The following is a 24,882-nucleotide window of genomic DNA, read 5'->3' on the forward strand; positions in this document are numbered from 1 at the left end:
ACACACACACACACACACACACATTTCGTAACCAAATAAAGATTAAAATCTTATTTTCAAGACTGACAACGTGAACAGGAAATAGAGAAAACTCACATTTAGCTGTTATTACTCAGTTAATTACACATAATACAGCAGGAAACTTAAAATTATAACGAATGTGTGTATAGTTTTGTGTTCTCCTCACTGTCTTTTACAAAGAAGATGAAATGATTCTGGACTCTTCTCTCTCTTCAAATCTCCGTAAAACTGGATTTTCTTACAAATGTAAAAGATAAACTTGTGTCGTCACCTGAGAAATTCAAAGGTCCTGTTCTATGTGACTTTGATTTTTATTTTAAAAAGATAATTAACAGACTTGATGATTGAATGAAGGTTAAAACTAGAGCATATTTACACTTTTAAATCCCTTCAGCTCAAAATGAATTATGATGTTAGTGATATTTCTTCAACAAAAGATCAAGTGAAACTGGACTTTATCTTTAATCCACGTTTGATCCAACATCATTAATCAGATGAATATTAACCATAAATAAAACTGTTTTTTATCTGTGAGTTTGAAAAAAGAGTGGATGGTCGGAGGAGTGGACAAAGAGAAGGAGACGGAGAGCGAGGGATGATGGGAGGACGAGAGAAAGGAGGGATTTATGGAGGGGAGCTACTTAAGGAATGGACTGATAAATACTGTGGACAGGACGGCGAGCGGGGGGGAGAGATGGAGGAGCGCTGGAGCGTCGCGGGTTAATTGAGATAATATTGACCTCCTTCTCTAATCTCCTCGGGGGAAACAGGCTTCACATTCATAAATAAATAGGAACATGAGCAACAATAAAAGCATTAGTGCTGTGACGGAGGAGGGCTAATGGCACGTCAATACTCTGTGTGTGTGTGTCTGTGTGTGTGTCTGTGTGTGTGTGTCTGTGTGTGTCCACATATTACATCCTCATACATTTAGAATCTGACCACACATCAGTTTATTTGACTGAAACCGTCGAAACAGCAACATTTAGTGATTTTATTTGCATTTCCTCTGCACACGTTTTATTTCCTTTGCTTTCCTCAGGTCGCTCTGAGGAGGGTTCGGGTTCGACAGGTTCGGATTCGACAGGTTCGGGTTCCACAGGTTCGGGTTCCACAGGTTCGGGTTCGACAGGGTTCGGGTTCGACAGGGTTCGGGTTCGACAGGTTCGGGTTCGACAGGGTTCGGGTTCGACAGGTTCGGGTTCGACAGGTTCGGGTTCGACAGGTTCGGGTTCGACAGGTTCGGATTCGACAGGTTCGGGTTCGACAGGTTCGGGTTCGACAGGTTCGGGTTCGACAGGTTCGGGTTCGACAGGGTTCGGGTTCGACAGGTTCGGGTTCGACAGGGTTCGGGTTCGACAGGGTTCGGGTTCGACAGGTTCGGGTTCGACAGGGTTCGGGTTCGACAGGTTCGGGTTCGACAGGTTCGGGTTCGACAGGTTCGGGTTCGACAGGGTTTGGGTTCGACAGGGTTCGGGTTCGACAGGTTCGGGTTCGACAGGTTCGGGTTCGACAGGTTCGGGTTCGACAGGTTCGGGTTCGACAGGTTCGGGTTCGACAGGTTCGGGTTCGACAGGGTTCGGGTTCGGAATAGGAGTGTACCTGGATCACAGTGCAGGTGTTCTGTCCTTCTACAGAGTCTCTGACACCATGACTCTCCTCCACAGAGTCCAGACCACATTCACTCAGCCGCTCTATGCTGGAGTTACGGTTGGTTATGGAGCCACAGTTGAGTTCTTTAAACTCAAATAGACTCGAGTCATTAAAAGCAGTGATTTAGATTCTGTGTGTAAATCTTTAATTTCTTTTGTCTCCATGTTTGTTGATCAAAGGTCGTCGTGGTGACGTTTCTGCTCCGCACAGAGATCAGCTGTCAATCAAACACCGACCTTCCTCTATCACACATGTTTAGTTCTGACTTTGAAAAGACAGAAATCTATAATTACGCTGTAACTTCGATGTTCCATAATAGTGATGGCGCCACCTACTGGCAACAGGAAGTAAGCTTTTTTTTTTAACTATCAATCGATTTACATAAAATCTTCACAGTGTGATGTGTTATTTGATAGCGTGGACCGTAATGAGCAATGAGCTGGCAAGATCGACATCCTGTGACGGACGCAGGAAGTGAAGCGTTTATCCTTCCCGCAGAGCGCAACACGCATGAAACGTGGAGACGTGCGCTTGGTCATCGATCGCTCTCTCCACCGACCGCTACAGGCTTCACCGTGCGGGTGCTCGGGCCCGTCAGTAACGTAGCCCTAGTTTCCTTTGTTTCAGTCATTAACTTAAAAATACTTGAAATCATAAACTACGTCTTTAATAAATCAGTATTGTACAGCGGATATTATCGTCTACACTTTATCTTTATAAATATATAATTGTACCTTATAACTATTTCACTTCCTTCACTCAGGATGATATTTAATCTAATATCAGTAGTTTTAATTTGAAAAGCCACTGCTCAGGACTTTTATTTTTTAAATCATTACTCTACCTTGGATGGCGTGTGAGTGCAGGTTCCATATTGTGTGTCTGCATGTATCTGTGAGTGTATCTGTACACGCTGTGTGTCACTCTGTGTGTCACTGTGTGTGTGTGTGTCGGGGGGGTCGTGTGGGGAGTAATTATAAGGTGCTTCTGTTGACTAATGAGCGGTGGGGGGGTGAGTGCAGGGGGAGGACGGGAAGTCGATCTTCATGCGGACGGCAGTCAGCTCTAATTTGTTATGATGGCTGCTGCAGCGGCCGATAATTACACAACACACAACACACACACACTAACACACCCAGGTACACACTGATCAACACACACGTCACGCTAAAGTTCAGCCATTTGTTACTATCACACACAGACACACAAACACACTTTTGTCAATATCATCCTCTGTGAACCCGGCTGTGTCCCTAACACTGAAACACTGCCCCCTGTCTGCAGCAGGCAGCAGCACACAGAAGAAATGTGTCTTCGTGTTGGAAACTTCTTTGTGTACCGAATTTCTTTAATTCACACAAACGTAAAACTGACTTCCTGTCACGTGGGCGTGCTGGGTCCTACCTGCTGGCGTCCGGCCCGGGCTTGAGGCGTCCCTGAGCGTTGGCCTCCCACACGCTGTTGGCCAGCTCGTTGCCGATGGCCGACATGACCTTGATGAGCTCCAGCGGCCACTCGTCCAGGTCCAGAGAGCGAACCCGGGACAGGTGCGTGCCCAGGTTCCTGTGGATGCCCGAGCACTCGATGCAGATCAGGGCTCCGAGGTTCAGACTCGCCCAGTCGGGGCCTGGAGGAGAACGAGGGACACGATGAAGCATCATAACCACGTGTTTCTTCTTCTTCTTCTTCTTCTCATATAAAACAGACAAGTAGCACGGCTCATGGGTCAGCTGAACTCACTCTGAGCTTCACAGTCGGCACAGTGAGCGTTTCCTCGGATGCTTCTGATGGACTGAAGAGCCATCGCCTCCGTCTGGCTGGTCAGACGAGACTGAGACAGAAACACACAACTCAGACACAACGTCGTGTTTCATCTACACAACCACAACCACACCTGGGCGCTGTTTAAACACTGAGAGGTAGAGTTCAGACTGAAGCTTTAAACTACACTTCAGAGATCATTTTACTGTTCAACACACAAACACACACATTGATGAGAACGAACACACACACACACACACACACACACACACACACACACACACACACACACACACACACACACACAGGTGGACAGATGTGAGTCTAAGTGTTTAAACCCAGTGACAGTAGAGAAATGAAAGAATAACACAGCAAACAAACAAATAGAAGGAGGAGGGAGGGCAGGCCTGTGTTTTGTGTGTGTGTGTGTGGTCGTGTGTGTGTGTGTGTGTGTGTGTGTGTGGTCGTGTGTGTGTGTGTGTGTGTGTGTGTGAAAGGCTGAGGGCCTGAGGCGTAAACACGGCGTCGGAGCCGAGTCGCTGCTGCACGTTCAGGTGGAAAATGGCAACGCTGAGGCTGAATGTGAAGAACAGTAATTGGTATTTTGTAATTATGTGTGTGTGTGTGTGTGTGTGTGTGTGTGTGTGTGTGTCTGGTTTTACTTCTGATAATAATAATATCTATAAACAGTTTTCAGATGTGAGCTCACCTTGTTCTTGCTGCTCTCACACGACTGCAGACTGGCGAGGATCTGGCTCTCGATGACCTGCACCCAGGCGTCTCGCTCCTCGTAGGACGCCGCCTCGAAGTGCCAGGTCTGCCCGGTCAGCGACACGATGGTCAGCTCAAAGTTCTCCTCTTGTTCTGAGGGAAACAGGAAGCTGGCGTCAGCAGACACTCGGAATCAAAGGGACGGAAAAGACGTTTCCTGTCACGTAGAAACAAAAAGAACTTGAGAGAAAAGATGTAAAAACCAAACTGAACAGAAACTGATTCTTCCTGTGACGGACACCTGCTCTCCTGAGCCAACCACTGCTGACCTACATGACCCCGCCCCCTCAAGCCAGGATGTCACCCAAATTAAGAGCCCCTGTGTGCCCCCCCCACCTCGACCTCCGACCCCCGGGGGCCCAACAAACCCTCGGCTGTCCTGTCAGTGGGAGAGGTCAGTCATTACAATCAGGGGCGGCTGCAGGGGGACGAAGGGATCTATTACCCAGAAGCCCTCAGAGGTTAATGGGCCAATCAGGAATCAATTACTGCAAATATGTGTGTGTGTGTGTGTGTGTCTTCAGAAGAGATTCAGAGTCTGACTCCACTGTTGGATATGCAGCTGTGAACAGGAAGTAAGAGGAACAAGAAGTAAGAGGAACAGGAAGTAAGAGGAACAGGAGGTAAGAGGAACAGGAAGTAAGAGGAACAGGAAGTAAGAGGAACAGGAGGTAAGAGGAACAGGAAGTAAGAGGAACAAGAAGTAAGAGGAACAGGAGGTAAGAGGAACAGGAAGTAAGAGGAACAAGAAGTAAGAGGAACAGGAAGTAAGAGGAACAGGAAGTAAGAGGAACAGGAGGTAAGAGGAACAGGAAGTAAGAGGAACAGGAGGTAAGAGGAACAGGAGGTAAGAGGAACAGGAAGTAAGAGGAACAGGAGGTAAGAGGAACAGGAAGTAAGAGGAACAGGAAGTAAGAGGAACAAGAAGTAAGAGGAACAGGAAGTAAGAGGAACAGGAAGTAAGAGGAACAGGAAGTAAGAGGAACAGGAAGTAAGAGGATCCACACGTTTCCTCCGCTCGCTGCTCTCTGAGGCCTGAAGCTGGAACTCGACCACGTTTGGAAACAACTGGTGTTTACAATCGGAGGCGGGAGGAGACAGGGACTTCAGATGAGAACCCTGACTCTGTAGTGTTCTGTTTGAGTCTGATCCAAAGTTCGGAGGAGGTTTCATCTCCATCTTGGATCACGCAGATGAACCCCGGTGCAGGAGGAGGAGGCTCCTCAGGTTCCTCCAGGAATCCTTCAGGACACTTCAGTGTTCCCGGAGCGGAGATGAGGTTTAATCAGTCGGCGAGCGGTCACGGCCGGCCCGCGAGCGGCCGAGCGTTGGCGCCTCCTCAGCTGGAGTCATTTGGCTAATTGGGATCGTCTCAGAGCAGCGGAGCTGAAGCTCCCCCCCCGGCTGCGATCGGGAGAATCAATGTCCTCGTCCCAGGAGAGGACGGACGGAAGGTGAGGGAAGAAGGAAAAACCCCGAGGCCAGCGACGGCTGAAGAGATGAAAACATCTTCACGGACCAAAGTTCTCTGCTGGAGAAACGTGGGACGGGTTCAAGTCTCTGCTGCTTCAGGCTCCGGACCAGGAGGAGATGTTCATTAAAACCTCTGTGAACCAGCTGAAGGTCAAACCAGAACTTCTGACACGCAGACATTCACAAAAATATAAATAGTCCTCGACGGAAGTTTTCTCTGAGTTCTTACAACTCATGAATGGAAACGTGACAGAAAGTAATCAGAGCTAAATCAGCCTGGTGGTGTGAACCTTGATTCTGTGGCTCCACCTTCATCCTCATCATCATCATCATCATCATCATCATCATCTTTATCACAGTCTGTGGACTCTCACGTAATCTGGCTCCAATTTAACAAAAAGAATATCTGATTTTCATGCTTCAGATTTAGAATCTGTCCCGACTCTCGACCTGTTTCCTCAGACCTGAGGAGCACAGATCCAGATGAAGAGGAGCACAGATCCAGATGAAGACCTGCAGCTCCTTCACTCGTTGTTCAGAGGAACCCGAGACGCCTGTGACCTCCGATGCGTCTCCTGATCAAAGAGCTACAGAAGCTGGTTGAAGAGTTTCTCTCTTCCTCATCCTCACTGAACGACTCCAGTGTTTGATGGATTCAAAGTGGATGAACACGTGTGTAATGAAGGACAAAGTGTAGATGAAGCAGAAAGTGAGGTGAGTGTTCCCGGTCTCCTGGGGCTGCACCGGCTGCGTCTTCGCTCTAAACACCCCCCCCCCCCCCCCCACTGCTGAGCCCTGCAGGGTCAAGAGCAAGAATCCCATCATAATTAAACTCCCATGATGCTCTGCTTCCAGCGGGCGGGGCTGTTTGGCTGCTCGACAATTATGGAAACCAACAAGCCAGAAAGGGCCTGCCTCTCCGCGGCGTAAATTAAATGCTGTTTCTGGATTTAAACGCTGCGTGCTGACCCGGCTAATGAATAAAATGAGGGGGGGGGCAACCAGAGAGCCCCCCCCCCCCCCACCACCACGGGTTGGAAACCCCCACCTGAGCCGGAGCGACTCCTGAATGAGCAGCGAGCGTTAAAGAGGATGGTGGTGAGACAGAAGGAGTCGAGTCAAACAACCAGAGAAACATCAACCAGGGTTCAGACACATTTTGACCAATGGATTTCAATGACTTTTTAATAACTTTAAACCAAATTTCCATGACCGAACATTTTGTGAAATCTCGGTGTATACACGAAAAAGTGACAAAATGTAGTATTCAAACTAACAATGAGAATTCCAAGGCAGACAGTAAACCTTAAATGACACAAACCCAAGTATGCCTGCTTATATTTTGAGCGTATTTCTTTAAAAGCATATGAATTATTTAAAACTCAGCGTAAATGAACTAGGGATGGGCATTCGATTAAATTGTCTTAATCAACCGTCTATTAATTATGCCCATCCCTAAAATGAACGACATGAAAACATGAATATAACAAAGTCTTTTCCAGGTTTTCCATGACCGTACGAACCCTGAACAACACTGGACTGAAAGGAATATTATTACAAATATGATTTCAGACAGAGTTTCTATCAGCTGAGGAACCAGGTGGAAGAAAAGGATCTTTATTAAAAACGTACTGTTTTAATTAGTTATAAGAAATTAAGACTTTATTTCCTGAATGAGAGAAACTTCTTTGATTCCTAATGATCTGAAAACACTTTCATGTTTCCTTGAGACTCTCTCTCTCTCTCTCTCTGCTCGCCCGGCTCGGCGCCGACCACCTGAACCTGCTCAGCGTCTGCTCCACTAAACGTATGCATGAGAGTAACACACACACACACACACACACACACGCCGCGCTGTGTGGGTAATTACTGCCGGCGCTCTCGGCTACTGTGTGCGACATTCACACAGACCGAGGTGACGCCGAGGCAATCTGTGACCTCTGACCCCGGCAACCTTTACCAGCAGCAACAGAACAAACCCAATATACAGCATTTACAAGACGAGGGGGGGGGCGTGCATACAGGCCTATCACCCAGGGTGTGAGGGGGGCGGGGGGGCGGGGGGGGTGACAGGCAGGACGGTGGGTGCAACGAGAGGGGAGGCGTGAGGGAGACAAAGGGGGGGGGGGGGCCTCGGGAAACACAAATTAAAAGCCTGAAATGTCAGCGCACACAGGATCGCTCGGCGACACAGGTCATTACTCCTCATATTATTCGCAGCCTTTTACAACATTAATAACCTGGAAAATATCTGAGACGTCTGAGAGAGAAACACGTGAGTTCTCCAGGAGAGGAAGTGGAATCATGGACGCACACCTGACACCTCACAGGGACTCACATCACCACCAGGGGGACAACGCGTCCAGGTGTCTCCTCCCTGCGGGCCGGGTGCGCTCGGTGGTCGGACCCTCCCAGGTGAGGGGGGCGGGGCACAGGGGGGCGGGGCACGGGTCAGGGGGGTTCGGCCGGGAGGAGACCATTCATTATGGAAATGAATATTTTCTCCACCAAACACAAAGTGACAAAACCCAGTGAGCAGTGAGGAGGTGATTGACAGGTCAGAAGACGTCCGGACCTGGAACTCGGTTCTATTAACAATTATTAATATTATCAGGTTCAATAATGATGATTAATGTAGAAACAGAACTTAGTTAAAGATCTGAATCTGGACGCAGACTTTTCACAGAATATTTACAGAACCAGCGACGACTTCAAACTCTACAAACCGGATTGATCACGAGAGAAATGAAATCTCAATCCTCTTATGAAACTGATCGTCTTGATTGAAATGATCTGACGCCTTTCGACCCTGCCGATCACCAGAGCAGTGGCTTGTGGGTAATGTCTCTTCCTGCCAGCGGCCCGCCAGCAGGGGGCGCTGGTTCTTTTACCTTCGGAGTTCTGCAGACTGTTGGCGTAAATGCTTCGCAGACTAGCGACACGATTTAGTTTCCACGCTTTACGCTTGGCTGCATGTGAAGAGAGAGAAGAGAGGGAGGCTGACCACACGGGCCAGGAAACAGGAAGAAAACACATTCTGAGGGGCGTGGTTTGTGGGGGGGTGGGAGGGGCCAACGAGCACGACGGAGGGGTGAGAAGTTTGCAACATAACAAACGTCGAAAAGATGATTCTAAAAGTTTCTGGCACAAAACCTGTTAAACCTGGTTCAACAGGAAACTGAACCAACATCACGTGACCTCCTCTGGTCCTGAGGTCACGCGTCTGACCCGAGGACGCCACGACAGAAAACTTCCTTTAACAACTGTCTAAGGAACTCAACACTTCCTGCACATTTTCACATTAAAAGCCTGGAATTCTACAGAGAGCTTTTAATGTGAAAGAGTTGAGCTTCTCTGACACTTGATCAAGAAAACAGCAAAGAAGAAAATGTAAATATAAGTGAATCAAACAAGCTGTGATTGGTCGGTTAAAATATGTGGATCATTATCAAATAAAAGTTGTTTATATAAATTTATATCTTGAATAAACAAATCATTTAACATTAAAAAGATAATTTCCGATATTAAGATAAAAAGACGAGATCAAACCTGTGAAAAGTGAACGACTGAAAGACTCAAAGAGCTGTGTGACCTCTGACCTCAGCTCCACTGGGATTGAGCCCTCAGGCGACCGGGAGCATTTGCACCGAACATGTGCGACGCTGAGACGCCGGCGAGGAGACGGACGCACTTTAAATGTTACTCTGCTTGTTTCTCTGCTCGCTGCTCAGGAGGCGGCGGCCGGCGTTTGATCGAGTCACAGATTAAATCTCCCAACGTGTGAAAATGAATCAGGGTTTCAGCTGAAAGGTCAAAGGGTCATTCTGTGAATATATGTTCAGATACTGCTGTTGATCTTTTTACTGTTTTCACCACGACACTGATCTTTAAATCATATTAAAGCTGAATAAACTTACAAATGGATTCGATTTTATTATTTAGACTATTTAAGAAGAGAAATTATATAAATGTTCCTCTGAAGATCGTACAGATATTTATATGTTTATTTACTTTCCAAGTCTTTGAATTGAAAGAAGATAATTATCTGGAAACTTGGAGACGATTCATCAGGAGGAATTTTATAAACTAAAAGAATCAAACAGATACTAAATTCAAATTGAATTTAAAATGAAGACGTCGATGTTGGACCACCTGGACTCGTCACCACAGTGACTCTTTGTTTCCACCTGTCTGACCCCCCCCCCCTCCCATGCACACACACACTGACCTGCGGAGCTGATTAACCTCGACTTTAAAAGAATTCATGTTCACAATGAACCAGTGAGAGACGACGCTGCAGGTGCATCGTCCTGCTGACAGGTGATCGACAAACACAACCCTGAGCGCGCGGCCACACACACACAGACACACACACACACAGACCCACACACAGACACACACAGACACACACACACACACACACACACAGACACACACACACACACACACACACAGACACACACGTGGAGTGGCCCCTCACAGGCACCACAGCAGGACCTCTGACCACATTCCTGCAGAAACTCTGCCGATGGCTTTGATTCATCAACCGGGAAACTCTGCAGGTGGAGCTGTGTGTGTGTGTGTGTGTGTGTGTGTGTGGCTGTGTGTGTGTGTCTGTGTGTGTGTGTCAGGTCACCTTTCAAAGCTTCAGACTGGAGGGAGAGAATCAAACAGTGGCTTGTTAATGAGAACCAGGGCTGATGATCATAAGGCCACAGTGTGTGTGTGTGTGTGTGTGTGTGTGTGTGTGTGTGTGTGTGTGTGTGAGTGTGGGTGTGTGTGTGAGTGTGGGTGTGTGTGAGACCGTGTCTAAATTAATTGGATGTCGGTAGTATTTAATTTTAGCTCGATCAATCAAATAAACTTTCAATCTTCATTTTCTTTGAATCTATAAATTTCTCTAATAATCTTCATATTTTTCAGGTTTTGTTTATTAAAGGTATAAAACAAAGATGGCCGACATGTCTCAGATCCTTTACATTGTATAAAATGAGGCTAAATGATCTGGGATCTGTCAATGGAGGAGGCGGGGTTTATGACCTGTACTGCAGCCAGCCACCAGGGGGCGGTGGAGCAGATGGCCCACGATGTAAACTGGTTGAATCCAGGTGAAAACTACGACTCATTCAAAATGTCCGACATACGAATCGAGGTGAAAACAACGAGAAGAAGAAGACGAGTCTGAAGAACCTTCGGTGAAGGCGGAGCTAACCGACGCCCTGAGCAGCGCCACCATCTTTAAAAGCTTCCGCCGCCACAGCTGATTGTGTGTGTGTGCGTGTGTGTGTGTGTGTGTGTGTGTGTGTCGGTGTGGTCCTACCTGGGGGAGCTCGGCCACAGAGGGCGGTTCCCCCTCATGAATTACCTCGGGTCTCACACTGACACCAGATACTTCACCCGCTCGCCCGGCGTGACAGGCGGCGAGCCGGCGGAGCGCGCTCGCTGCTTAATGGCTAAATTGGGAAGACTGTTACTAATCGCTTATTGAATAATGAAAGTGACACAGCTGATAAAAGATTTCAATACGGTGGATTATTTATAATATTTCACTTAAACCTCTCCGGCTGAGTAATGGACGGCGACGGGACGGAGTCGGGGAGCGTCTGAGGAAACGTGGACAAAGAGGAGGAGAGGAGACGAGGATGGAGAGAAGCGTTTAAATGAGAAGACGAGAGGAGGGAGGATGGAGGAAGACAGAAGATGATGAGAGACACGTGAGAAACAGGAGGATGAAATATGATCAGTGAAGGAAGAATGAAGAAGAGGAAGGACAGAGAAGTGACGGAGGTGAAGAGATGTGATGAGAGGAGGAAGAACAGGAAAACAAAGTGAACACAAAGGTGAAGAGAGAGAGTGGGAGAATAAAAACGACAGAAGAGGAGAGATGGAAGCAGTGGTGGCGTCGATCCGTCACCTTGACAACCACTTGTCTTGTCAGTGACGGAGACGAACATTACACATCTGCTGCCTCCGCCACATCTGCTGCACCATCAACAGAGTGTGTGTGTGTGTGTGTGAGTGTGTGTGTGTGTGTGTGAGTGTGTGTGAGAGTGTGTGTGTGTGTGTGTGAGTGTGTGTGTGTGTGTGTGTGTGAGTGTGAGTGTGTGTGAGAGTGTGTGTGAAAGGGAGGAAATCAGCCGCAGAAAAAGACACCAGCTGCAGTTCTCTGTTCTGATTGGACCAGAGCCCGACACCTGACCTCAGTGTTTGATGATGTAACTGTGACATCATCAGCTCAGGTTATTAATTGACGACTTGATATTTATCGTAGAACGAATCCCGAAGACGTTATGTTACAAACTGATCCACAGTCACATGAGGGGAAAACCCAAACACACAGATGAAGAGATGAAGGGCTGACGGAATGAGAGATGGAGAGAATCCGTCCCTCAGCGGAGGTCTGGAGGCTCGATCACATGACTTCCTTTCCCGACCCGGTCGCTCAGAACTTATCACGTAATACATTCTCTATATCTGCAGGAATTTTAACGTTTTTGTGATGTTTAGTCGTTTTTCTTCAGATATCAAAAGTCTCGTTTCCGGAGGAAGGATTTAGCAGTCGGACCCGGGCAGGGAAAGTGTGAGGCGAGGGGGGGGGAGATGGCGTTACCTTCCGCAGTACCAGAGAGGCCGTCGGCTCGGAAGTTGCTGGTGCTCTTCTTCCGCCGGTGCTTCTTCCGGTTGGCGTGGGGCGACGGCGGCGGCTCCATCTTGGGGCTGGTGGTGCTGGAGATACTGGGACTGGAACAGACCGAGTCCCCGAGGCCGGTGTCTGCAAAGGATCAGACGAGAATCAGACGAGAATCAGACGTGAATCAGACGAGAATCAGACGAGAATCAGACGTGAATCAGACGTGAATCAGACGAGAATCAGACGAGAATCAGACGAGAATCAGACGAGAATCAGACGTGAATCAGACGAGAATCAGAATCAGACGAGAATCAGACGAGAATCAGACGAGAATCAGACGAGAATCAGACGAGAATCAGACGAGAATCAGAATCAGACGAGAATCAGACGTGAATCAGACGAGAATCAGACGTGAATAAGACGTGAATCAGACGAGAATCAGACGTGAATCAGACGAGAATCAGACGTGAATCAGACGAGAATCAGACGTGAATCAGACGAGAATCAGACGAGAATCAGACGTGAATCAGACGAGAATCAGACGAGAATCAGACGTGAATCAGACGAGAATCAGACGTGAATCAGACGTGAATCAGACGAGAATCAGACGAGAATCAGACGAGAATCAGACGTGAATCAGACGAGAATCAGACGAGAATCAGACGTGAATCAGACGTGAATCAGACGTGAATCAGACGAGAAACAGACGAGAATCAGACGAGAATCAGACGAGAATCAGACGTGAATCAGACGAGAATCAGACGTGAATCAGACGAGAATCAGACGTGAATCAGACGAGAATCAGACGTGAATCAGACGAGAATCAGACGAGAATCAGACGAGAATCAGACGAGAATCAGACGTGAATCAGACGAGAATCAGACGAGAATCAGACGTGAATCAGACGTAAATCAGACGAGAATCAGACGAGAATCAGACGAGAATCAGACGAGAATCAGACGAGAATCAGACGAGAATCAGACGAGAATCAGACGTGAATCAGACGAGAATCAGGCGAGAATCAGGCGAGAATCAGACGTGAATCAGACGAGAATCAGACGAGAATCAGACGAGAATCAGACGAGAATCAGACGTGAATCAGACGTGAATCAGACGAGAATCAGACGTGAATCAGACGAGAATCAGACGAGAATCAGACGAGAATCAGACGTGAATCAGACGAGAATCAGACGAGAATCAGACGAGAATCAGACGTGAATCAGACGAGAATCAGGCGAGAATCAGACGTAAATCAGACGAGAATCAGACGAGAATCAGACGAGAATCAGACGAGAATCAGACGAGAATCAGACGTGAATCAGACGAGAATCAGACGAGAATCAGACGAGAATCAGACGAGAATCAGACGAGAATCAGACGAGAATCAGACGTGAATCAGACGAGAATCAGACGAGAATCAGACGTGAATCAGACGTGAATCAGACGAGAATCAGACGAGAATCAGACGAGAATCAGACGAGAATCAGACGAGAATCAGACGAGAATCAGACGAGAATCAGACGTGAATCAGACGAGAATCAGACGTGAATCAGACGAGAATCAGACGTGAATCAGACGAGAATCAGACGTGAATCAGACGAGAATCAGACGAGAATCAGACGAGAATCAGACGTGAATCAGACGAGAATCAGACGAGAATCAGACGAGAATCAGACGTGAATCAGACGAGAATCAGACGTGAATCAGACGTGAATCAGACGAGAATCAGACGTGAATCAGACGAGAATCAGACGAGAATCAGACGAGAATCAGACGTGAATCAGACGAGAATCAGACGAGAATCAGACGAGAATCAGACGAGAATCAGACGAGAATCAGACGTGAATCAGACGAGAATCAGACGAGAATCAGACGAGAATCAGACGTAAATCAGACGAGAATCAGACGAGAATCAGACGATAATCAGACGTGAATCAGACGAGAATCAGACGTGAATCAGACGTGAATCAGACGAGAATCAGACGTGAATCAGACGAGAATCAGACGAGAATCAGACGAGAATCAGACGTGAATCAGACGAGAATCAGACGTGAATCAGACGAGAATCAGACGAGAATCAGACGAGAATCAGACGAGAATCAGGCGAGAATCAGACGTAAATCAGACGAGAATCAGACGAGAATCAGACGAGAATCAGACGAGAATCAGACGAGAATCAGACGTGAATCAGACAAGAATCAGACGAGAATCAGACGAGAATCAGACGTGAATCAGACGAGAATCAGACGAGAATCAGACGAGAATCAGACGAGAATCAGGCGAGAATCAGGCGAGAATTCAGACGAGAATCAGACGAGAATCAGACGAGAATCAGACGAGAATCAGACGAGAATCAAGACGAGAATCAGACGAGAATCAGACGAGAATCAGACGAGAATCAGACGTGAATCAGACGAGAATCAGACGAGAATCAGACGAGAATCAGACGAGAATTAGACGAGAATCAGACGAGAATCAGACGTGAATCAGACGTGAATCAGACGAGAATCAGACGAGAATCAGACGAGAATCAGACGAGAATCAGACGAGAATCAGACGAGAATCAGACGTGAATCAGACGAGAATCAGACGAGAATCAGACGTGAATCAGACGAGAATCAGACGTGAATCAGACGAGAATCAGACGTGAATCAGACGAGAATCAGACGAGAATCAGACGTGAATCAGACGTGAATCAGACGTGAATCAGACGTGAATCAGACGAGAATCAGACGTAAATCAGACGAGAATCAGACGAGAATCAGACGAGAATCAGACGAGAATCAGACGAGAATCAGACGAGAATCAGACGAGAATCAGACGTGAATCAGACGAGAATCAGACGAGAATCAGACGAGAATCAGACGAGAATCAGACGAGAATCAGACGAGAATCAGACGTGAATCAGACGAGAATCAGACGTAAATCAGACGTAAATCAGACGAGAATCAGACGAGAATCAGACGAGAATCAGACGAGAATCAGACGAGAATCAGACGTGAATCAGACGTGAATCAGACGAGAATCAGACGTAAATCAGACGAGAATCAGACGAGAATCAGACGAGAATCAGACGAGAATCAGACGAGAATCAGACGAGAATCAGACGAGAATCAGACGAGAATCAGACGAGAATCAGACGTGAATCAGACGAGAATCAGACGAGAATCAGACGTGAATCAGACGAGAATCAGACGTGAATCAGACGAGAATCAGACGTGAATCAGACGAGAATCAGACGAGAATCAGACGTGAATCAGACGTGAATCAGACGTGAATCAGACGAGAATCAGACGTAAATCAGACGAGAATCAGACGAGAATCAGACGAGAATCAGACGAGAATCAGACGAGAATCAGACGAGAATCAGACGAGAATCAGACGTGAATCAGACGAGAATCAGACGAGAATCAGACGAGAATCAGACGAGAATCAGACGAGAATCAGACGAGAATCAGACGTGAATCAGACGTGAATCAGACGAGAATCAGACGTAAATCAGACGTGAATCAGACGAGAATCAGACGAGAATCAGACGAGAATCAGACGAGAATAAGACGAGAATCAGACGAGAATCAGACGAGAATCAGACGAGAATCAGACGTGAATCAGACGAGAATCAGACGAGAATCAGACGTGAATCAGACGAGAATCAGACGTGAATCAGACGAGAATCAGACGTGAATCAGACGAGAATCAGACGAGAATCAGACGTGAATCAGACGTGAATCAGACGTGAATCAGACGAGAATCAGACGTAAATCAGACGAGAATCAGACGAGAATCAGACGAGAATCAGACGAGAATCAGACGAGAATCAGACGAGAATCAGACGAGAATCAGACGTGAATCAGACGTGAATCAGACGAGAATCAGACGAGAATCAGACGAGAATCAGACGAGAATCAGACGTGAATCAGACGTGAATCAGACGAGAATCAGACGAGAATCAGACGTGAATCAGACGAGAATCAGACGTGAATCAGACGAGAATCAGACGAGAATCAGACGAGAATCTGACGAGAATCAGACGAGAATCAGACGAGAATCAGACGAGAATCAGACGTGAATCAGACGAGAATCAGACGAGAATCAGACGAGAATCAGACGAGAATCAGACGAGAATCAGACGAGAATCAGACGAGAATCTGACGAGAATCAGACGAGAATCAGACGAGAATCAGACGAGAATCAGACGAGAATCAGACGAGAATCAGACGAGAATCAGACGAGAATCAGACGAGAATCAGACGAGAATCAGACGAGAATCAGACGAGAATCAGACGAGAATCAGACGAGAATCAGACGAGAATCAGACGAGAATCAGACGAGAATCAGACGAGAATCAGACGTGAATCAGACGTGAATCAGACGTGAATCAGACGAGAATCAGACGAGAATCAGACGAGAATCAGACGAGAATCAGACGAGAATCAGACGTGAATCAGACGTGAATCAGACGAGAATCAGACGAGAATCAGACGAGAATCAGACGAGAATCAGACGTGAATCAGACGTGAATCAGACGAGAATCAGACGAGAATCAGACGAGAATCAGACGAGAATCAGACGAGAATCAGACGTGAATCAGACGAGAATCAGACGAGAATCAGACGAGAATCAGACGTGAATCAGACGAGAATCAGACGAGAATCAGACGAGAATCAGACGAGAATCAGACGTGAATCAGACGAGAATCAGACGAGAATCAGACGTGAATCAGACGTGAATCAGACGTGAATCAGACGTGAATCAGAATCAGACGAGAATCAGACGAGAATCAGACGTGAATCAGACGTGAATCAGACGAGAATCAGACGAGAATCAGACGTGAATCAGACGAGAATCAGACGTGAATCAGACGAGAATCAGACGAGAATCAGACGTGAATCAGACGAGAATCAGACGAGAATCAGACGTGAATCAGACGTGAATCAGACGAGAATCAGACGAGAATCAGACGAGAATCAGACGAGAATCAGACGTGAATCAGACGAGAATCAGACGAGAATCAGACGAGAATCAGACGAGAATCAGACGTGAATCAGACGAGAATCAGACGAGAATCAGACGTGAATCAGACGTGAATCAGACGAGAATCAGACGAGAATCAGACGAGAATCAGACGTGAATCAGACGTGAATCAGACGTGAATCAGACGAGAATCAGACGAGAATCAGACGTGAATCAGACGAGAATCAGACGAGAATCAGACGCGAATCAGACGAGAATCAGACGAGAATCAGACGAGAATCAGACGAGAATCAGACGAGAATCAGACGAGAATCAGACGAGAATCAGACGAGAATCAGACGAGAATCAGACGTGAATCAGACGAGAATCAGACGAGAATCAGACGAGAATCAGACGAGAATCAGACGAGAATCAGACGAGAATCAGACGTGAATCAGACGTGAATCAGACGTGAATCAGACGAGAATCAGACGTGAATCAGACGAGAATCAGACGAGAATCAGACGTGAATCAGACGTGAATCAGACGTGAATCAGACGTGAATCAGAATCAGACGAGAATCAGACGAGAATCAGACGAGAATCAGACGTGAATCAGACGTGAATCAGACGAGAATCAGACGAGAATCAGACGTGAATCAGACGAGAATCAGACGTGAATCAGACGAGAATCAGACGAGAATCAGACGTGAATCAGACGAGAATCAGACGAGAATCAGACGAGAATCAGACGTGAATCAGACGAGAATCAGACGAGAATCAGACGTGAATCAGACGTGAATCAGACGTGAATCAGACGTGAATCAGAATCAGACGAGAATCAGACGAGAATCAGACGAGAATCAGACGTGAATCAGACGAGAATCAGACGTGAATCAGACGAGAATCAGACGAGAATCAAACGTGAATCAGACGAGAATCAGACGAGAATCAGACGTGAATCAGACGTGAATCAGACGAGAATCAGACGAGAATCAGACGAGAATCAGACGAGAATCAGACGAGAATCAGACGAGAATCAGACGAGAATCAGACGAGAATCAGACGAGAATCAGACGAGAATCAGACGAGAATCAGACGTGAATCAGACGTGAATCAGACGAGAATCAGACGTGAATCAGACGAGAATCAGACGAGAATCAGACGAGAATCAGACGAGAATCAGACGAGAATCAGACGAGAATCAGACGAGAATCAGACGAGAATCAGACGAGAATCAGACGAGAATCAGACGAGAATCAGACGAGAATCAGACGAGAATCAGACGTGAATCAGACGAGAATCAGACGAGAATCAGACGAGAATCAGACGAGAATCAGACGAGAATCAGACGTGAATCAGACGAGAATCAGACGAGAATCAGACGAGAATCAGACGAGAATCAGACGAGAATCAGACGAGAATCAGACGAGAATCAGACGTGAATCAGACGAGAATCAGACGTGAATCAGTTTGAGAATCAGACGTGAATCAGACGAGAATCAGACGAGAATCAGACGAGAATCAGACGAGAATCAGACGTGAATCAGTTTGAGAATCAGACGTGAATCAGACGAGAATCAGACGAGAATCAGACGTGAATCAGACGAGAATCAGACGTGAATCAGACGAGAATCAGACGTGAATCAGACGAGAATCAGACGAGAATCAGACGAGAATCAGACGAGAATCAGACGAGAATCAGACGAGAATCAGACGAGAATCAGACGTGAATCAGACGAGAATCAGACGTGAATCAGACGAGAATCAGACGAGAATCAGACGAGAATCAGACGAGAATCAGACGTGAATCAGACGAGAATCAGACGTGAATCAACACTTCCCTCTCAAATGGCTGTTTCCCTAATTCTCTGAAGGAGGCAAGAGTAAATCCTCTCCTGAAGAAACCCACCCTCGACCCGTCTGCAGTAAATAACTACAGACCTGTCTCTCTTCTTCCCTTTGTTTCCAAAACTCTCGAGCGAGCAATCTTTAATCAACTCTCCTCCTATCTGAACCACAACAATCTTCTTGACCCTCGCCAGTCTGGTTTCAAGGTCACTCAACTGAGACTGCCCTCCTTGCTGTCTCTGAGCAGCTTCACACTGCTAGAGCAGATTCTCTCTCCTCTGTCCTCTCTCCTCTGTCCTCTCTCCTCTGTCTTTATCCTTCTAGACCTCTCTGCTGCATTTGACACGGTGAACCACCAGATCCTGATCTCATCCCTTCAGGACCTGGGTATCTCAGGCTCTGCTCTCTCCCTGCTCTCTCCCTCCTCTCTCTCTCCCTCCTCTCTCTCTCCCTGCTCTCTTCCTACCTCAACGAACGCACTTATCGGGTAACTTGGAGAGGATCTGTTTCTGAACCTTGTCCTCTCACTACTGGGGTCCCTTAAGGTTCTGTCCTGGGTCCTCTCCTCTTTTCTTTGTACACCAACACTCTCTGCTCTGTCATTCACTCACATGGCTTTTCCTACCATAGCTATGCTGATGACACCCAACTAATCCTGTCTTTTCCCCGATCAGAAACACAGGTAGCAGCTCGAATCTCTGCCTGTCTGACTGACGTCTCTCAGTGGATGACCGCTCACCACCTGAAGATTAATCTTGACAAGACTGAACTACTTTTCCTTCCAGGGACCAACTCTCCCACCCATGACCTGACTATCAACTTTGACAACTCCGTGCTGACCCCACTCAGACTGCTAGGAACCTGGGTGTGACACTCGACTGCCAACTCTCCCTTTCTGCCAACATTACTGCAACAACGCGGTCCTGTAGATTCATGCTTTACAACATCCGGAGGACACGCCCCCTTCTCACTCAGAAGGCGGTGCAGGTTCTGGTCCAGGCCCTGGTCCAGGTTCTGGTGCAGGTTCTGGTCCAGGCCCTGGTCATCTCACGCCTCGACTACTGTAACTCCCTCCTGGCAGGTCTACCTGCTGCTGACCTCCGACCTTTGCAGCTCATCCAGAATGCAGCAGCTCCACTGGTCTGTAGCCTGAGTTCACTCGCACTACTCCGCTCCTCCGCTCCCTACACTGGCTACCAGTGGCTGCCCGCATCCGGTTCAAAACACTAGTACCTGGACCATGCTGTAAACAGATCAGGTCCAGTTTACATCCAGGACATGGTCAAACACTACACACCAGCCCGTTCACTCCGCTCTGCTTCAGCTAAACGACTCGTTCCTCCTTCACTGCTAAACACTCGTCACCATCACGACTGTTTGCTGTCCTAGCTCCTAAATGGTGGAATGAGCTCCCACTCGACATCCGGACATCTGAAAGTTTACACATCTTTCGCCGAAAACTAAAAACACACCTCTTCCGACTGTACCTTGAATAAAAAACAAAAAAAAAACTAACCACTTTTGAAACTAACACTTTGGTAGCACTAAGATGTAACTTACTTATAGCACTCTGTAGTTTTGCTTTATTTTGAAGAAATTTTACTGTCTTGATTCTTGTTGTTCTTGGTTTGTTCCCTCTGGGTTGATGCACTTATTGTAAGTCGCTTTGGATAAAAGCGTCAGCTAAATGAAATGTAATGTAATGAATCAGACGTGAATCAGAAGAGAATCAGACGAGAATCAGACGAGAACACACTAAGAAGAAACGTGTGAATTTAAAGTCTTAAACTGAAACTTTATTCATTCACGATATTTTCATGTTTCACTCAAAGGAATAAAATGTAATTTGAAGCTTGTAAATGAATCCGTGAGATGTGGTGGACGTGTCTGAGGAGCATCTACATGGAGGTGTGTGAGGGGGAGGGGCTGGACCTGAGGGCGAGCGAGGCTATCAGAGGAAGGAGCCTCTCTCTCTTCACGGCGCCCGCTGACAGCTGGGACTAGCGGCAGAATAAAATAACATTCAGCTTCCATCAATATCACAGCGCGGCGCTGACAGTGACATGGGCGCGGTGTGAGTGGAGATGGAAACACATGTGCACAACACACACACACACACACACACACACAGACACACACACGTATACACGAGCGCTCGTTGGCGGCCGGGTCCCACACGGCAGACAGCCCCAAGGACGGCCATAACTTATTTTACAATCGTTTAGTCGCAGCTCAAGTGGAAAATGTGACAACTTATCTCTGCTGACAAGACGCCATCCCCGAGCGCGCAATTAACCGCCGTGGATTAACGGCCGTCCCATCTGCACGCCGCGCTCCATCCACGTCAGCCCCCCCCCACCTCCTCCACCCATCCCTCCCACTGCTTCCTGTGGGTTTTTCCCTCGACTGGAACTCATCAAGAGTTTGGGCGCCGGCTGCTTCTCGCCACGGAAACGTCCGCACACTGACGGCGAGGAAACCAGACTAGAGACCACGCCTTCATGTACCGTGGTCAGGAAGTGAAATCTTGGGAGAACTAAATCTTTAAATAAAAACGTTTCCTGTTTGATGAGGATGAGTTCACTTCTTTATCTCGCCAACGCTGACGTCTGACAGTTCTGACCAATCAGGAGTCGGCCTGTTTTTATATTTTATCTTTGACATTATTATATTATTATTATATTGTTCAGTTCGTTAACGCGGAGGAGGCGTCGCCCTCGGGGTCGAGCTGAAGCTTTTCACAGCTTTAAACGTTATTGGATGAAGATGAAGAGCTGTCAGTCAAACTTATCGTCACGGCAACACACACACACAATGACAGCTGTCACTCTGTGTGTGTGTGTGTGTGTGTGTGTGTGTGTGTGTGTGTGTGTGTGTGTGTGTGTGTGTGTGTGATGATGATAGGCTCCAGCACGGAGCTCCACGGTGGGGCCTCCTGCGTGTGGGGACCTGACTCTGAACCACCAGCAGCACCATGTGACCTGCGCCCCCCCCCCCCCGTCACTCACCCGTGCTGACTCCGGAGTTGGCGATGACCGTGGCGTCGGCCCACTGGTCGGCGCTGGAGACGGAGTACGAGCGCTGGTGCATCCCCTCCGCCCCCCCGCGGCTGTTGAAGGACACCAGGCTGGGGCCGCTCGCCATCTGAGACACGGACGCACTGGTGGTCACCGTGCCTGAGAGAGACAGGAAGTGAGGTCAGCATCACGCATCAAACCACTTCCTGTCAAAGTAGCTGCGCAGACAGGAAGTTCCATCCTTCAAAATAAAAGATTCACTTCTGATGATTCACATTTCAGTTGATTTTAATCAATAATCAACGAATCAATAAAACAGAGGAACAGTGATCGTCAGAGATTTATTCCGTTTTAATTTTACTACAACTGTCTCGTTAAGAGTGAGGTGCAATGTTAAGACCCAGGGTTTTTCTGCTTTTATTACACACACACACACACACAGACACACACACACCCACACACACACACACACAGACACACACACACACACATAAAAAGGCAGCCTCTCTCAAGCTGGCTGTTTAAATCAAACCCTTGAGTTAGCGAGAGGCTGAACGCTCCAGCAGTCGACTGAATCATCCTCCCTCCCTCCCTCTGCCCCCCCCACCCCCTCCTCCCTCCCTCACCCCTCAGCCCGCCCCCTCACCCCCCCCACCCTCTCATTACAGCTCATTTCTCGGAGCTGGCTGAGTGGAGCCAGGACTCTGATTACATTAATATTCATGACAATAATTAGTACATGGAGTACGGCTCACTGAATATTCATGCTATTAGCTCGGGCCTCCTGTGTGCTCCCTGTGTGTGTGTCTGTGAGTGTGTGTGTGTGTGTGTGTGTGTGTGTGTCTTTTGTTTAACGACGTCTCTCTTCAGGTGAACAGAAGCGTTTTGTGGGTTTCGAGGTTGAACTCGTGTTTTTTATTTCATCTCTGTTCAGTGTTTGAACCGTTTCAAAGAAACAACAGCAGAGATTAAAAATTAATAATGATGATCTGATCCTTGTCCATTAACACAAAACAATAATCACTACATTTGTTTATTGTCTTTATTATTTTTAATAATATCGATATAAGACATGAGACACTTCTTCTAACGTGAGATTTAATTATTATAATTACTACATTATATTTATAATTTCAATCATGTTTTTATATGGTTTTATTTATACTCTCTTGTCTTTGTTAGCTGTGATATAAATAAATATTAAGACATATTATTAGTTGTATTTTTCTTTAAAGATTTATCATAAATGTTTTGACACCACAAACATTTCAAATAATAATTGTCTTAAATTTCCGTTAATTATTTTCTACCTTTAATTATTATAATTCAGTTTTATTCTGTTTAATCCACAGAAGCTTGAGTTTAATTTAGATTTGTGCAAATCTGAGAATCTGTGGGTAAAATTCAGTTTGTAGGTAAAACACTGAATTATTTTATTTTTCACTGTTTATTATTTAATAAGAAATATTCATGGATTTTTTTTAAATTAATTTAATTTTAATTCCTGTGTGTGAATATCACATCTCTCTATTATTGTTATTAACAAATGTATAAATAATTTATAATCAGTATAATTAATATGTAAACACTGTGAAGGTTTAACATTTTGAATTCAGTGTTTTGTGATCTCACAGAAACCACTTTAATAAACTTCTGAATCTTCTCTGAGACGAACACGCTCCTGACTGTGGGCGGAGCTCTGACCTGGCGTGGGGCCCAGCTGCAGGCCGCTCATGTCCTTGCTCAGCCCGTTGGTCTTGGGGCCGGGCGCGGCGGCGGCGGCGCAGGTGGAGACGGCGCGCGGCGGCCTCTTCCCCGGGACCTTCACCGTGGTCCTCAGCAGGTCGATCTCCTTCCCGTGGACGTTCTGCATGTAGTCCTGAGAGAGGACGAGAGTGGGAGGAGTCAGAGAGCGGAGGGGAAACCAGGAAACGGTTTGGTTTCTGTTCAGATCTTTACAGATTAGAAGAAATACTTGATATTTAAAATGACTCTTTAAAAAGTGGTGAATTAAGAAAATCAAGTTCTGTTGCAATCACGAGATTCAGCTCAAAATCCAGATTCATGTTTATTTTCATCCAAGTAAACTGAGGATTAAACTTTTTAATGATAAATATTAAAAAGCTCCATCAGACAAACAAGACATTTTAAAAACTTTAAAACTGTTTGAAAAGCCTCATGTTTAATTCACAGGATGTAGTGTGTGTGTGTGTGTGTGTGTGTGTGTGTGTGTGAGAGAGTTTGTGTGTGTGTGTGTGTGTGTGTGTGTGTGAAAGAGAGTTTGTGTGTGTTTGTGTGTGTGTCTCTGTGTGTGTGTGTGTGTGAGACAGAGTTTGTGTGTGTGTGTGTGAGAGAGAGTTTGTGTGTGTTTGTGTGTGTGTCTCTGTGTGTGTGTGTGTGTGAGACAGAGTTTGTGTGTGTGTGTGTGTGTGTGTGTGTGTGTGTGTGTGAAAGAGAGTTTGTGTGTGTGTGTGTGAGAGAGAGAGAGAGAGGATTACTCTGGATAATAAAGTTCCTAAACCTCTAAATGTTACAAAGGAAACAAAGAGGCTCTAATCCCTCAAAGCGCAGTGAAGTGCTCGACCACTCGGCCTCTGATTGGCTCCGCCCGTTGGCCGACACGTCCCGGAACACGAGCGAGCGCCGCCAGACGCCTCGGCCGACCTCCGCTGATGAACTCTCCTACGATCAGTGTTAATGACCATCGAGAGGCGCTTGTTAAATCCACCCCCGCCGCCCCTCTGAGGAGGGT

General features: G+C 46.9%; 1 protein-coding gene across 1 annotated transcript in view; it reads right to left on the reverse strand.

Annotated features, from left to right (window-relative positions):
• The window catches only part of agap1 (ArfGAP with GTPase domain, ankyrin repeat and PH domain 1), a 101,776-nt gene that overhangs the window by 10,163 nt on the left and 66,731 nt on the right, over positions 1 to 24,882 (reverse strand). Inside the window, exons 12-17 of the mRNA XM_061066905.1 lie at positions 23,835 to 24,009; positions 22,122 to 22,289; positions 12,290 to 12,451; positions 4,145 to 4,299; positions 3,415 to 3,505; positions 3,079 to 3,301 (exon numbers count right to left, since the gene is read on the reverse strand). Of these exons, the coding sequence (XP_060922888.1) occupies positions 3,079 to 3,301; positions 3,415 to 3,505; positions 4,145 to 4,299; positions 12,290 to 12,451; positions 22,122 to 22,289; positions 23,835 to 24,009 (974 nt within the window). The remainder of the gene's footprint in view (positions 1 to 3,078; positions 3,302 to 3,414; positions 3,506 to 4,144; positions 4,300 to 12,289; positions 12,452 to 22,121; positions 22,290 to 23,834; positions 24,010 to 24,882) is intronic.

Source organism: Limanda limanda, chromosome 23, assembly GCF_963576545.1.
Source record: "Limanda limanda chromosome 23, fLimLim1.1, whole genome shotgun sequence".
Taxonomy (NCBI): Eukaryota; Metazoa; Chordata; class Actinopteri; order Pleuronectiformes; family Pleuronectidae; genus Limanda; species Limanda limanda.